General features: G+C 41.6%; 1 protein-coding gene across 3 annotated transcripts in view; it reads left to right on the top strand.

The window, feature by feature from the left end:
- The first annotated feature begins 3435 nt into the window (after positions 1-3435).
- Positions 3436-16321, top strand: part of SOGA3 (SOGA family member 3) — a 44025-nt gene continuing 31139 nt past the window's right edge. Inside the window, exons 1-4 of one of the 3 annotated variants that reach the window (XM_036024672.1) lie at positions 3436-4330; positions 6239-7436; positions 7855-8079; positions 9845-10003. In XM_036024672.1, the coding sequence (XP_035880565.1) occupies positions 6339-7436; positions 7855-8079; positions 9845-10003 (1482 nt within the window). In that variant the 5' untranslated portion in view covers positions 3436-4330; positions 6239-6338. The remainder of the gene's footprint in view (positions 4331-6238; positions 7437-7854; positions 8080-9844; positions 10004-16321) is intronic. The other 2 variants (XM_036024673.1, XM_028509841.2) reach the window with 2 other exon arrangements.

The following is a 16321-nucleotide window of genomic DNA, read 5'->3' as shown; positions in this document are numbered from 1 at the left end:
TGGTGCCAGGAACATAGTAATTATCACTTATTGTTTGTTATGACTACTGCATGTCTCATGTACTGTAAGAAGAATTACCATCACTATTTTATAATAATAATCACAGAAACTAGGTATTATTAATAACATGAATTCAACAATATTATTAAATGTGTAGATAAATTAATAAATCAGTGAATGGAAAAAAACTGAGGCTCAAAAAGTTTAATTTGCCTAAGATCATATGGCAGAAGGATTTGAAACTTAAACTGAGCTGTAGGATATGGGAGCTTTTGGACAGGAAAGGAAGGACAAGCTAAATATAAACAATGGCAAGAGGAAAACCATACAAGCAGAATGAGATGCATATGCTTATGAGGAAAGAGACAATAAATCTAACTAGGATAGGGAGTTTGTGTGGTGAAGAAGTATTAGGGGACACATTTTGGTATAGGATGGGGATAGTGCAGTTTCTTGAAGTCTAGGAAGAAGAGTTTGAAAATAATGTAATAACTGTAAGCAAAGTGACATGAAAAAATTTTGGTTTAATAAAGGTATAAACTGGCAGTATTTAATAATGTGGATTTGGAAGAAATAATTGATCTAATATAGAAAGAATTTGCAGTAGTCTAAATGTAGAATTATAAGGGTATGATTTTTATGGTGATTGCACAGGAAATAGAAAAGCTAAGTCTAGGAAATATATATTTTTAACAAATTAGAAGAGAAGGGAAAAGATTAAGGAATGAAGAAGACAATGTTCAGTGGGAAAGTGTATCAAATGGTGATATCACTAAAAGAAAAATACATGTAGAATATATTATTTATCTTCATTAAAAAATCACTATCAGTTGGAGGAGATAGAAAAATTTTACATGGAGTCTAAGGTGATAGTTTTATCTCCAAATATAGTTTACACAAAAGTGACATGAACAGACCAGTACACAGCTACAAAATCGGGATTATAGATACAGTTTTTAAGTCATGGCATGTGAAAGGGTCTGGCCAGTTTCCCAGCCCACCAGACTGCTCTTGACCCAGTCAGGCCAGTTTTCCAACCACAGGACTGCCCATGACTCAATTATCCTGACTTGCTCAGTAGCCCAGCTCCTTAATCAAAACTCTCTCCCACTGTGCACTATGGACAACTGACACCAGCCAGAATGGCCTGTGGTCAGACTGACCCTCCAGTACCTGGGAACAGCCGGGCCCTTTACCTAACCCATAGTCCCAGCTCACATCCTGAAACCCTGAGGTACCTGCACAGAACAATAAGAGGCTAACCCCCCCCTCCCCTCCACAAGCCCCATGGTTTTTCTTAAAAACAACAACAAAACACTCTTTTCTCCCCCCCCCCCCCCCCCTCCTCCCCTCCCCCCTCCTCCTCTCCCTCCTCCTCCTCCTCCCCCCCCCCCCTCCTCCTCCTCCTCCTCCTCCTCCTCCTCCAGCTGCAGTCTGTCCACACTCAGCCACCTGTGAGCTCAGCATCATATAAAGGCACTTGGATCAGATGATCTGGCTCCTCCCACCTCTATCTCTCTTGCATTACTAACAGCATGAAAAAGAGGCACATGGGAAGAATATTTAAAACAGATTTAATGGAAGAAATGACATAGTTCAAGTTCTACTTAGCAAAGATACTCCATGTTTTATGTGGAGTAGACAGTATCTACTTTACAGTATTTTGAGTGTACAAAGTGGAAGGGCCTTGCAAACTGTAAAGCAATATAGATAAAGATAGTTAACTATACGGTAAAAGTCATGAGAATAAAAAGGTAGATTTTTTAAGCCATGTTTTTCTTAAGGTTTTTAATTTGAGACTTTAGCCTTCTTCTCGATTGAAAATCCACATCTTGCTGTGTTACAAAGTGAAAGATTCATTATTATGGACATTAAAAGGTTGGTGGCCTGGTTTACTTCTAAAACACAGTCAAGATAATGCCTGTCTGAATTCTGACAAATCACTGAATTATCATCTCTGAGGTTGCTTAATTGGATATATACAACTTTAGCAAATAAAGGAATAAGCAAGATAAATTCCCATTTCAAAAGTTTTTCTAGTAGCATATTTACTGAAATAAAGAAGCATCTTAAATATCACTTACATTTATTCTGTTTTATTTTAGCTTTCAACCTTGAAACTGCATACTAAATTATTAATATACACATTTAAGTACATCGACTGCATAATCATCAATTCTTAGTTTTATTTTTAAAGTTACTAATTACATTAAAATAAATGCTATCTTAGGGAAAATTTGAAACATAGATATCTGAACATTGTACAAGTTCTTAGAGAAGCAGGGCCAGGTATGTTCTGTATTCTTAGACTATGTTCATAATTTTTTAATGTGAAAAATATTTTTAACCATTTTTATCTATTTTAGTTGAATGATGCCTGTAGATCTTGGTATTTCTTAATGAAATCACAACTCAAATTTGGTTGCATAATGACAAATTGCACAACATAAATTGTAAATAAATTGTGATTACATTTTACTTTTCTTTTATTCCTCTGTTTTCCTTTGTTGGTCAAGGTCTCAGCTATTAATTATAGGTGTCACAAATATTGCAATTCCACCATCCAAAATTATCCAAGTGATGATATAGGCATTATTCTAATTCTCATCAGCAGGTTTGAGCATTTCCAGAACAAGGACTATTTCTTAATTTCATCTTTGAGCAACCAGTACCTTGGACAGTGCCAGGCATAAACTAGGCACTTATTATCTGTTTTGGAGTAGATGAATACATGAATGATTGTGCTGTGATATTATAGTTTTCTGATATATTTCTGGAGATATGATTCAGCAAGTGTCGAACATCTTTTTAATTTTGCTGTAATAATGTTGCTTGTATGCAAACTACTCCTAAATTGTTTCAATTTCGTTTTAATTCAACATGTTACTCCTGGTAAATAAAACATTACACTAAAATTCATGTTAGCATAAACGAGTACTATTTCAAGACATTGACCTCCTTTTAGTTACAAAACCAGTATATGAAATGCAAGAGAAACTTAATTTAAAAATCTTTCTAATGCAGTGTTTATTTCATTATTATCTTTCGGTTCATTAAGGACATCTTAGAGGTAGGAGGAGACCTTCATGTTTCTCCCCTCCTCCAAAAAAAAATGAAACTTGAAGGAAAAGGAGAATTTCTCCAGCCAGATTTTTAAAATGCTATCACTGTGGAACTGAATGGATCAGTGTACATTTTAAAGCATCTATTCTGAACCCCCTCTCCAATTCCTTAAACTCTTATGTATTCACTCTTGCTGATTCCTGTTATCCATGCATTACTGTAAAGAGTATGGTTCCTAGCAATTGGTCCTATATTTACAGTGGAAATTAGAACTTGATAGAGAAGAAAATGTACCGAAGTCAAATCTGTCTGTACACGATGTCTGTAAACCGATATGTAGTCGGTTTGCACTACATTAGTCGTGGCATCTCAAGAACCCTTTGTCTGTGGGACGCTGAGCCTGGCAATCATATCTACTCCTGGAAGCGTTGCCTGGTGACTCCGCCCGGGATGGGGGTGGGGACTGTGCACCGCGTGGAGAGCTCGACTGAGAATTAAAGTGAGCGAACAAAGAGAACTCCCAGCAGCCGCCCGCCAGCGCCTCGCAGCTGCACCAGGAGACCTCGGTCACACCCGGAAGGCTGTTTGCATCCTTCTGCCCGTGAAAACAGCTCAAGTGAAAAATTGATGGAGATTGATCGAGCCCAGGACAAAGCTTTGCAGAAAACTAGTGCATCCGATTTCGAGCGATTTTGGAATCATCTGCCAAGTACGGGATACAGGAGTGCAGCGAGGACTTTGAGCTTGGCTACGGATCTTCCCTCTCGGGCGTGGCTTCGGCCTTTTTGTCTTCTTGCTACCCCTCACCCCTTCCCCTGTCCCCGCCTTCTCTTTCCTCTAGAAAGTAGCCTCTCTTTGGTTACTTCTACCCTCTCCTTCTTTGCAATCCCGCCCCCTCCCTTGCCCAGTGCAGTGAGGTCAGCTCATGAATATCAGTGCACTTCCTGGGGAGCGTCTGGCACGGCTTGGTACCTCCCGCGGTCGCCGGCTCGCAGCAGCAGCCCTAGCCCAGCCTCGGACTGCCGGGAAGTAACCTGCTCTGGGGGCCAGAGTCTGCACCGTAACGCCATTGTTTGGGGAAAACCACTGGGTGTGGAACTGGGCCGAGTGGGCCCAAAGTCGTGCTCAGACAGAAAGTCGAATACAATGCTGTGAAGTTAAACTTTCCTCGTCTCTGAAAGACACAATAAATGCTGAGGTCACCGGAAGATCAAAAGGAAAGCGCTGCTGATTTGCATCAACTTCGAAACATCGCCTCTGCTGAGAAGTGAGCAGTTATTCTGGATTTCTAAAGGGATGGGGATGAGATATGGGGTAGGTTAATGGGCAGATGAAATTGGAGGTTTAAACTATTGGTTTGGGTTGTTCAGGGGTGCTTGGTTGACGATTTCCACAAGGGAAAGCTTGGAGAGACACAGCATCTTGTCACTTTGGGAGAACCACGTGACAGCAGTCAGTTACCCTTGATTGTGGAAGCCGAGCTTCCTCCTGGGTTAAAGCTGTCTGGGAACCAAATTTAAGCGTTCTCTGGTGGCTCTCAGCTCCGGAGTTATGCTGCCTAATTCAAAACAAAAATAAGGTGGGACTGGCAAAATAACTTGTTTGGGTGATCACGTTAGTGTGACCCACACCGATAAACTAGGCCAGATATTCTAGAAGCATGTGGCTCCAAGAGAACCCGTAGAAAATAAGTTGATTAAAAATACTTTGTTTCTCCCCCCTAACATCTTCTTTGTTCACTATTATTTTTCAAACTTAGTTGGAAGGAGATCCTGAGAAAAGAAAAGGGATGGAGAAGGAGCTCTTCAGTAATTTTTTTTTAAATAAGGCATTACTGCACGTTGACTTAGTTATGATACTTAAATAGACAATAACAGGAATAATAGTCAAGTAACTGGCAAGCATCTCCTCTCCAAATAGGAGTTTTAAAAAAGAAAAAAAAAAACAGAACTTTTTGCCTAGTCATGCCTCTTTTAGTGCTTTAGAGAGAAATTGTAGTTCTAAGAAAAAGGTACCCAATTGACTAAATGACTAGCTTAGCTGGATCACTATGGAGAGCCCAGGAAGCAATGGTTTGCTATTTTCCAGATTGTAAAAGCCAGTGATGGTTTTATCTGTGAAAAAATGCACAATAGAAATTGGTCTTATCACCATGAGTTAAGATGCACAAGCTTTCTGGGTGCAGAGTCAGGATGCAGCAGCCTTCTGGCTGTAGGGTCATCCTGTCTCAGAATTTGGCTCCATAGGAAGGACTGGGCACTTGGAAAATATACCTTTACTTATAATATATCATCTGAGAAGATGCTTAAAAATAAAAATATTTTAGCGATTTTACTTAGAACTAAAATGAATAACAAGAAGTATGAAACTTGGATAAGTGAAGAAAAAATTATCACCTGTAATTTAAGAAATTGTGCAGAGCCATCAATAAACTTTTCTAAAAGTATTTTTAAAAATTATTTCCCAAAGCTTAAAAAAGAAAAGTCCCTTTAAAGTGCTAATGACTAAACTATATAGATGATTCCTAATGTCATTATTTTCTTGAAGCTGAAGTTAATTATATATATATATATCATATATATCTCTCTCCCAGTCTAAAGGAAATTGGATGCATTTCTCCAACTAAGAATAACAGTAAGTGTTAGAGCTGTTTGTGAAAAGTGCCATTTATCCATAGCAAATTTTCCTCAGGAACCTCCATAACCCTTTCTCTGTAACTGACACTGGGATAATTAATTATATAAAATTCTCTCCACTAAACTATGCTTTAAATTCCAGATTTAAAGTGAGAAAAACCATAGTTAAAAAACTAAGGTATTGACAACTCTAGCATGTGATTATCTCCTTTTCCTCTGATGCTTCTTGACTTTATCCCTTTTTTTTAACCTTCCCTCCACTAAATCCTGACTCCATGTCTCATCCTTCAGAATGTTAGGTTCAGCTACTTTCACTCATCGTTTTTACTGAGGTGGAGTGGTTTGGAGAGAGCGCCTCCCCGGGCAAAAGGAGAATTGACAATTCCTCATCTTCCTCCAGTCAAGGCTTTTATTAAGCACCTTCCAAATCTCATCCTTTTCTAGAGCTTTTCCTGCAGAGCAAAATCACCCTTTGCTCTGTAACAGTGCAGATATGCTGTAGGTTTTTGTTGTTGTTGTTTTGTTTATTTCTGTTCCAGACTAAAAAAGAAGTTTGGTGGCAGTGAGGAGGGAAGAGAATGATCTGGTAATGGACCATTGTAAATCGCATCTGGTAGATCAGATCCTTACTAGACAACCATGAGTCAGCCACCGACCGGGGGCGCTGCCCCTGCCACAGCCGCAGGTCCTGTCGCCACCGCTGCCACTGAGGCTCGTCTGCACCCGGAGGGCAGCAGCAGAAAGCAGCAGCGTGCTCAATCACCAGCCAGACTGAGGGACAATTCGGTCCGACAGGCAACCACGGCCACCCGGTCCCCAGTGGGGGCAGGCACTAAACTCAATTCTGTCCGGCAGCAGCAGTTGCAACAGCAGCAGCAAGGCAACAAGACCGGGGGCCGTGGGGTGCCTCCGGCCGCCACCCGAGGAAGCGGAGGCGGGGCGGAGAAGGCGGTGCCACCCGCTCCCAAAGGGGCCGGGTCGGGAGCTGTCCAGCCCGCGGCTGGTGCTGAAGCGGCCCCCGCAGCGACCCTGGCCTCGGTGGGCGGCAGGAGGCCTGGTCCGCCTGAGGAGCAGCCCCGGGAGCTAGAGCCAGTGTCCTCTAAACTCGGGGAACCCCCTCCACTAGGGGAAGGAGGAGGAGGGGTTGGGGAAGGAGGAGGAGCCGGCGGCGGCTCCGGGGAAAGGGAGGGGGGCGTTCCGCCGCCGCCCAGGAGCTGGCGAGGGAAAGGAGGACGCGCTCCGCACAGAGGCGGCGGCGGCGGCGGCGGCGGTGGGGAGGGGGCCTCCCCTTCGCCATCCTCCGTGGTCAGAACCCCAGGCCCCAGCAGTAGGAACTCCGGAAGTGGCGTTGTGGGGGGCAGCAGCAGTGGGGGAGGGAGCTACTGGAAGGAAGGATGTCTGCAGTCTGAGCTCATCCAGTTCCATCTCAAGAAAGAGCGGGCGGCAGCTGCGGCGGCCGCGGCTCACACACACACTAAGAACGGCGGCGGCGGCGGCAGCCGCAGCTCCCCGGTCTCTGGCGCCCCCGCCATTGGCGAATCTCTTGCAGTCCCTTCCTCCTCCCCGATGGCGGCAGCAGCGGAGGGACCCCCGCAGAGCGCAGAGGGTGGCGCGGGCGGTGGGGGCATGCAGGCGGCGGCGCCCCCTTCATCGCAGCCGCACCCGCAGCAGCTCCAGGAGCAAGAAGAAATGCAGGAGGAGATGGAGAAGCTTCGAGAGGAAAACGAGACTCTCAAGGTGAGGGGGGGGGGGGCGGAGGGGGAGGGGCAGATTTGGCCTCGTAGGACTAGGGCGTGTCTCGGTGGTGAGAGGCTGCTAACCTGTTAGGGAGCCTTGGAGGGGGAGGAGAACAGGAAATGAGGGGAGGGGGTTCCTAGGCCTTTTCCGCCTGTAACCCCCGAGATTGGTAGCGTTAGATTTTCATGTAAATCTAAGTCTGGACCTTCCTTTTTTCTGTCGTGGTTTGCTCCACGTTTTCATGGAAAGAGCTAGATAGAGCAGGGCGCGAAAGAAGGCCTAAGGAGGGCCCGTTTTTTCCATTTTCTCGGTGTCACGCCTGTCCCCTGGAGGATTTGGAGTTGAGATGGGGTGTGCACGGTGTATGTCAGAAGGGTGGGGGGCGAGGCTGATTTTGCCCCTCGGTCTGTCACCCCAGAACGAGATTGACGAGCTAAGGACCGAGATGGACGAGATGAGAGACACTTTCTTCGAGGAAGATGCCTGTCAACTGCAGGAAATGCGCCACGAGTTGGAGAGAGCCAACAAAAACTGCCGAATCCTGCAGTACCGCCTCCGCAAAGCTGAGCGCAAAAGGCTCCGCTACGCGCAGACCGGCGAAATCGACGGAGAGCTTCTGCGCAGCCTGGAGCAGGACCTCAAGGTCTGCCTCACCGGGGCTGGGGCGCGGGGCAGGGGAGGCAGGTGGGGCTTGGGTCAGGGCTCTTTGCTCTTGGCCAGGGGTGACTGGCAAAGAGCTTTAGGGACACTGAGTTTCATAGCTTTGACCGCAGATATCAGCCCTGGAAGAAGAAGGGGAAGGGCAGACTGGTGGATCTCAAGAGTGGAGTGTGTCAGGCCTTATAGAGAGCCAGTACTGTAGGCCCTCCTGGAGTCGCCAGGGCTCTAGGAGGTAGGGGGAAGAGGGCGCCTCCCTTCCTGGTGGAATCAAGGGTGTGGCAGAACACAGGCTCTGGCCACAGTCTGGCCTCTAGAATCCACCTGGTCTTCCAAGTGAAGGCCAGGTAGAACCAGGCACTTCAGGGCAGTGCCACAAAGACTCCTCCAGCACAGGTGAAGCCCTGAATAGGAACAGCACTGGGAAGGTGGAAGTTGAGATTTCTCCCTGCAAGTCCCCACCCCCTATCTTGCAGGAGCCCTGCGTGGTTGTGCTTACCACTTCCATAACTCCCAGACAGGAAAGCCATCCAACTTAAGACCCCTTTGGAAGTACAGGGAGAGTGAAATAAATAAAAGAAACACATATCGGGCTTTTTGCTTAATGAGAAGTTGGTTCTTCAGACTCAGTGGAGAAATTTCAACTTTGAAATGCGTTTTTAAGCAGGTGGAGTCTGTTTAATTCAGTTTGACTATAAGTCAGATGTTATTATCATGGCTTTACACAACCAAAAAAACTATATAATTTTAATTGCATTTAACTTCAAGGTAGAAAAATCAATTGAAATTATCCTATATTTGTTTTAAAAAGAAAGCAATGAGAAAATGTGTTATGAAAAGTAATGTATTATTTCTTTTTTTTTCTTCTTTTTTTAACCTTTTTTTAGTACTCACTAAGCACCGGGCCCTGTGGCAAGCATTGTTACATATATTTCTCAAGGGAAAATTCCCTATAAAATAGGGATTATTAATAGCATCATTTAACAGGTGCTTAAACTGAACATTTTACTGTGGTTAGGTGCCCAGCCTCCACCCAGCCCTGTGACTTGGCTAGTAGGTAGCCAGGCTAGCTCCCCCCCACCCAGTCTAAAAACACAACCTGTGTCTTGAGCCACTAACACAAGACTGCTCCACTTTTCCAAACCCCAAAATTTCCAGGATAATCTCAGAACAAGGGATAGAAATGCAGTTATTTTATTATTTTTTTAAAACTTAACCTCAAGGACTAAAGTGGTTCCTAAAACAAAGTCCTTGGGAAGCCCAGGATCAAAATTCATGCCCCGCACCCCACCTGTGAAAACTTTGTTTTCTAGCCTTTAACATGGGTTACAATAGAAATGTGTACCTCACAGAATTAGAGAAGATATGTGAAATTTCTCTACGCATGGTAAAGTAGAATTGAACATTTATTACCACAGCATAGTGTAGAGGTTAAGAGAACAGGTTTGAGAGCCAGACTGCCTGGCCACGTGTTAGCTCTATGACCTTGAGTGTATTACTTCCCGTCTCTGACACTCAGTTTTTCCATCTATAAAATAAGAATAATAATCATGCCTATTTCATGGGGTTGTGTGAGGGTTAAATGGTTTATGTATGTCAACTGCTTATATATATAGCATCGGGAATAATGCCTGCATATCATAAATACTATGTAAGTATTGGCTTTTAATACTTTTAATGTGAATGTAACTGTAGCTGACGTGTTTTGTTGTCTTTAATTATATTTTATTGTTACAAACATTTTAATTCAGGTTGCAAAGGACGTGTCTGTGAGACTTCACCATGAATTAGAAAATGTGGAAGAAAAGAGAACAACAACAGAAGATGAAAATGAGAAACTGAGGCAGCAGCTTATAGAAGTTGAGATTGCAAAGCAAGCTTTGCAGAATGAATTGGAAAAAATGAAGGAGGTTAGTATTCGATTATCTCATGGTGTAGTAATTATTTCCATCTCTTCAGAAAGAATTCCAAGGACTAACATGAATGTTAAAATAATTTTATTTTTTCTTGATTATAAGACAGTTTGTTGTTCTCATCTAATATAGTAACAGATAGATGAGTTTGTTCTAAAAATGAGAATTTGACTTCAGCCCTACCTCTAATTTGACATATATGACCTGTGAATAATGTTTCATCCTGTGTATTCTAAATGTATAAAAATAAATTAAGTCCATATACCAAACGCAAAGGGAGTCAAGCATATGAAGGAATAAGCCTTGTCTGAGCAGAGAGGAAGAACTAGTTCTGTGATACTAATAGTGAGTTCGTAGAACCACGGACTTTTAGGATGAAAAAGCCATAAAGTCCGCTTAATATAATCTAGTCCTTGCCCAAATCCTTCTTAGAACAAAGCCTCCAAATGGTCTAGTGCTTAGAACATCACCAGTGACTAACGCTTAAAAGGTATTCTGCAGCAGCAAGTTCTGTCACAACATACCTCTTTTTAAAGGTTTTCTTTGTTTTGAGTTGAAATGTATTTAAATGCAGCTTTGACTGTTATCTTAGTCCTACCCTTTAGGGGCAAAGAGTCAAATTCTCTTCTACATCAGCTATTTCAAGATTCCTTCCCTGTTTCCCAAAATCTTCTTAACAAAATCAGTGTCAAAGGAAATAATTGGAAGTGAAAAGAAACAGAAAAGGTTTATCAAGAAATAATTAGCTTTGTGATAAGTAAGAAAACTTGAATTAAAAAAATAAAATAACATTTTTTTGAGAACTGCCTGAGAGTATTTAGGTGCAACTTGTGAAAACCATTGAGAATTACCAAATTACATAAGTGGTCCTCTGAACATTTTCTCTGCTTAAATAATGCAGATTTGAAATGAAAATCTTAATCTTTCCACAGTCAGATATTGCAGTTTTTCATTTGCTTTGCTTATCTCATAATGGTGTAAAATTGTATCTACGATGTAACAGTGAAATTACCAATAGTCTGATTAAGAATATGTATGTGTCAAGGATTATAGAAAACTGTTTCAGAGGGGTAAACTCTTTTGTGATCTAAGTTTCTGCAATATTACTATGCTAACTTGACTTGCAGCAGATTTAACATGGCATTTTTTTTAGATTTTATTTATTTATTTTTAGAGAGGGAAGGGAAGGAGATAGAGAGAGAGAGAGAAACATCAATGTGCGGTTGCTGGGGGTTATGGCCTGCAACCCAGGCATGTACCCTGGCTGGAAATTGAACCTGCGACACTTTGGTTCACAGCCCCTGCTCAATCCACTGAGCTACGCCAACCAGGACAACATGGCATTTTAATAATATGTAATTAATGAGTAATACCCAAGGGTAGCTGTAGGCTACAGTAGAAAATCTCAGAGACTGGGAGCCATGTGACCATCTCTACTGGTAACTAACTGGTGACTCAGACTCCTCTAACTTCTACTTGCTTCTGTTTATTCAGTTGTAAAATGTTTTTGAGGATTCTCAGCTTCTCCTGTGGCGATTATGGGTTTTATTGTGAAATCCAGGACATCACCATTAAAAAGAAGCATAGATTTTTTTCTAACGTTAAGAGATCAAATATGAAATTGAATAGACATAAGTATGTGTTTTTTCAACAGTAGTATATAGATAAAATTTGTCAAAAGTTGAAAGTTTAATTTCCAGGAAAATAATAAAGTAGGTAGCCAGGGCTGCTGCAACGAAGCATCACAAACTGGGTGGCTTAAACAATAGAAATGTTATTTTCTTCTTATTTTCTCATAGTTCTGGTGTCAAGAAGTCCAAAATCAAGCTTCCTGATGGGTTGACTCCTTTTGAGGGCTATGAAGGGAGGGTCAAGCCCAAGTCCAAGTCTTTTCTTTTTTTTCTTTTGGCTTGTTAGATCACTGTCTTCACATTCACATGGCATTCTCCCTGTACCTGTCAGTGTCCAAATTTTCCCTTCTTAAAAGGACACCAGTCATATTAGGTTAGAGCCCACTCTGATGACCTTGTTGTAGCTTGATTGCCTCTGTAAAGACCCTGTCTTCAAAGAAGGTCACACTCTGAGGTACTTGGGATTAGGACTTCAAAATGTAAATTGTGGGGACACAATTCAACCCTGGAACAGTAGCCATCAAATACCATCTTATGGGCAAGCAAAGAGAAAGGTCGTCGTCAGTTCCATTCAGCTTCATTCCATGTTCATACCAAACTTGCCTTCTCTCATATTCTTTGTTTATACAATTAAAACTATTCAAGTCAAAACAAACTTCATTTGTTTACCAAGAGTAAAAGAGAAGTACCTCATGATTTGGTACCATGTGAATGTTTTTCAAGTTGCTATCTAGAACACTGGATTTAAGAATAGCATCAGGACTTTCTGATTTTCATCATATGTCTGGAAAAGAGGAAAATGCTTATAAACTGGCTGTCCACTAGCTAGACAGATGGGATTGCTGCCATCTTAAAATGAAAGTCAAAATAATCTGGCTACTGAAAAGAAGGCCTGGAACCTGGGAATGTGCTCAGGGGAATCATTGTAAAGATGCGCTACTTTGATTCCTTTCCTCACACACTTCCCTATGGCATTTTCTCCTTCAGAGTTCTAGCTCTGAATTGGGAAAACACTCTTGCAGCACCAAGTAGCATGGAGGTGTATGTTCATGCCAGAGAAGCAATTTGCATTCTTCTTGGGGTTATAAGAGCAAAACTCAAATCCCTGGTTAGAGACCACAACAGTAAAAGTATAAGGAATCTAGGAACACGTATGCAGCACATCTTCTTCTAAGGGAATCTTTTATTTAAAAAATGGCCCCTGAAATAACATGTACAATTTGGGAAAATAGGGATGCAGACATAGAACTAGAGAAGAAGGGCAAGAGTGTGGAAGATAAAGATTTGAGGGATTCTAAATGTAATATAGAGGAAATGAAAAATATTCTGGTGAGAAAGTTGCATAATAATTCATATAAGGTTGACCTTTATAGTGTGCAGAAAAGTCAGAAACAGAAAAAGTAGCTTAAAAGTATGTTTAGAAATCAGAAATGTTTCATTTACATAACATTTTTTTGTAATGGTAATTTTGTTGCCCTCCAAGAACATAAACACTAAAACTGAGCTGCAGTAGTAGTAACTGGCTCATTTTGTAAGGTGGGAGCTGTGAGTTTGAAGACTGCCTTGCCCTGTGTAATTGCAACAGCTTCAGTTAACCATCTGCTTCGTTGGCTGTAAAATGAACACATTCGAGTCCTTGGTGAGTGCTAACCACGCGACTGTCATCCCTTTGTGTCATTCTAGCAGTGGAGGAAATAGAACCAGGCCAAGCTTTCCGTTAAGAAGAGAAGACACTAGTTATGGAGTAAAATCATAAAATATGAAATAGAAAATACTAGAAAGAAATAATCCTCCAACTCCCAGATTTTAGTTTCTTGTCTGCAGTCATGTAGATGTTGAACTGCACAATTGGGACCAATAGCCCATCTGTCGGAGTTTGGAAACCATTTGCCAAAGGTTTAACTGGCTTCAAGGGTGTTGACCAATTGCTCTCAGGGCTGGTGGCTGTACAAAGTACTATGCACCTTCTCACATCCATCTGCTTATCTTCTTCCCCTGAGATAATGAATTAGGCTCCCAGGGGGTAAGAAAAGTTGAGTAGAGACAAGATGGAGGCAATCAGTTAACTTTACTACAGTGTGTTGCTTGTATTGACGTAACTGATGTTCTGCCAATTGCAAACAAGAGGGAGCTCTTCAGATGCTGCTTTGGAATCTTAATGGCATTCTCACTCTGATTATAAAACACTGATTGCTACTAGCAGTATGTTTTCTTGCAGTAGAAAAAAATGCCTTTCCCTTTATGTAACCTGGGGAAAATGACAGTCTATTATTCAGCATCACAAAAAATTATAGAGAAAATTATCTGATGGAAACTATGACCAGCACTTTGAATGCGAGGACAGGTTAATGCACAAATAGCATAAAGCGAGGGTCTGTGAAGGGTGAGTCTTTGCATTGTTTAATTGAGGCTTAATGCCCTTCATGAAGTCTCTTGCTGCTGTAGGAAAACCTGTTTTCACAGCTTTAGAACTCCTGTGTTCTCCAAGAGGGAGGGTCTTCTCACATCCCCTTTAAGGTCCAGTGCTTGGAGAAGTGTTGCTAACATCCATTTGAGCAAATGAATAACCAACAGAAGGCCTTTGAAAATAGAAAGAGAATCAAGTAACTGAGGTGTTGCTAATTGTTTATTAGATCTTTTGTGTTTCAGAGTCTGCACTCTGTGTTGTCTCATCCCTTTCTTGCCTGCGAGAGTCTTAAAAGAAAATGACTCTCTTAACTTTTCCGGATCTTTGCTCTAGAGGGGTCTTAACTGGCCTACTTCAATAGCACCATGTATCTTGGGGCTTTTTTTTCTGTGAATTTGGTTAATATCTTCTATCTGTTACCCTGAACTTTTATTCTAGAACCAAAAAATAATGAATGCTATAAATTCTCTGGGTTTTGTGTTTTGGAGGGTCTCTGCTGTAGAGAGTATATCTATACCCAGACTCCCTCTGTAGACAGAACACAAAGAAATGCTTGCCCTGTGTGATTGTAATTACCTATTTATTTTCATATATAAAATCAAGAACTGATTGTAACTAGCTTTTGAAAGCACATGTTGATCTTAGTTATATAGTGCAAAGGAGAGATGCTGAGTGATGAATTAGCAAAAGAAGCAGCCCAAGAGACAGTATTAATGAGCAACATTTTTGATGTTTTAAGTATTTCCCCTTAGGTGTGGTAGTTTCCTTAAAATTTGAAAAAAAATCAAACAGTCATTGACATTTTTAAATGAAACTGCCATACATATTTTTGAAAGCATCAACACTATTACCTCAGTCATATCTTCTCAGACAGGGGTTCCTGGTTCTGGGCCTGTTAGGAACCAGGCCCCACAGCAGGAGGTAAGCTTGAATGTCATGGGCTTGAACCATCCTGAAACCATCCCCCTCCAGCCCGGTCTGTGGAAAAGTTGTCTCCCACGAAACCAGTTGCTGGTGCCAAAAAGGTTGGGGACTGCTGTTCTCAGAGACAATAGTTTCTTGAATAACATAGGCAAGAAAAATGGAGGTTAAATTAAAAACAAGGAATAGTGTGCCAGGTAAGCACAGGCAGGCTTGTCTTCCAGGAGGTCACCACATACTTTTAAAGATGCATTTATTTAAGAACTATAAATGTTGTGGCTGCATATGTAGTTACATGCACTGTGAAGTGATTCCCAAGACTCAGTCTTGGGCAAGTGGCTCTTTTGCTGATATGCCAAGTCTCCCGCAAAAGCAAAGTACAGTAGTACACAGATCAGAAGAACCCTGTTGGTGGATTGTTTCTTGAAGTAGATTGAACTTTTATTATAAACTTCAAATTTCTGAATTTTTTTACATAAAAATGTCAACATAACTCACGCTACATAAAGGATTAGATCCCAGTCCCCCTCTTAGCTGGAGTTTGGAACTTCTTGAAATAGTAAGACACTGTAAAAATAAAGGTTTTGACTGGTTAAGCCTCTCCTATTGAGGTGTAGTTCCCTGTTGAAAAAATCCATTCATTTTGATGTTTGCAACATCATGGGCTTTATAAAAATTGTTCAACCAGTGTATGTTGAAATGTTTGTTGAATTTGCTGATAAACCATATTCATGGGAGTGAAGTCTCCAGCCCTGGGCTCTCCCGGTTTAGCAGAGGGTCTGGAGCTCAGGGCTGAACACGTGCGCAGCTTACCTGTGTTTAAATTTCTGCATAGAAGTACATTACATAAAGAGTTATTGACATCTTTTACTTCTCTATCCAACCTATCTTAAAAAGGGATGTAAAATGGTTCGCAATAAATCATAAACATTGAAATAACGGTTTAAAAATTAGGTCAAGTAAGAATTCTAGGAAGATGAAGGCAAACCTAATCCAAGGGATATACATTATTATGAGTAGCTCCAAGTTTAGTAGCAATCAAGGCAGGGAGAGAGATTTTGAAAAAAAGAAATTCTTTCCTAGCTGTAATCAGATATAAGGAGGCCTCTGAGCTTCCTTGAGGCGTCCTGAGCAACCATGAAGAAAATCAATTATAGTACAGCAAAATGTTGACAATTATATGAACAGACTCTATTTACATGGCAACCAAGGGATGGATGAGCCTCTAAACATTGTCAGTTCTCATCTATGTAATCAAAATATTAGGAATTAAAATTTTTGCAAAATGTTAAAAACTAAGGCATTTTGTCAGTAGTGTGAATTTGCGTGTGGTTTCTTGGAATGGGCGTGCATCAT

Source organism: Phyllostomus discolor, chromosome 4, assembly GCF_004126475.2.
Source record: "Phyllostomus discolor isolate MPI-MPIP mPhyDis1 chromosome 4, mPhyDis1.pri.v3, whole genome shotgun sequence".
Lineage (NCBI taxonomy): Eukaryota > Metazoa > Chordata > Mammalia > Chiroptera > Phyllostomidae > Phyllostomus > Phyllostomus discolor.
The sequence above is the reverse complement of the archived record's forward strand: the minus strand, read 5'-3'. Positions and strand labels throughout refer to the sequence as shown.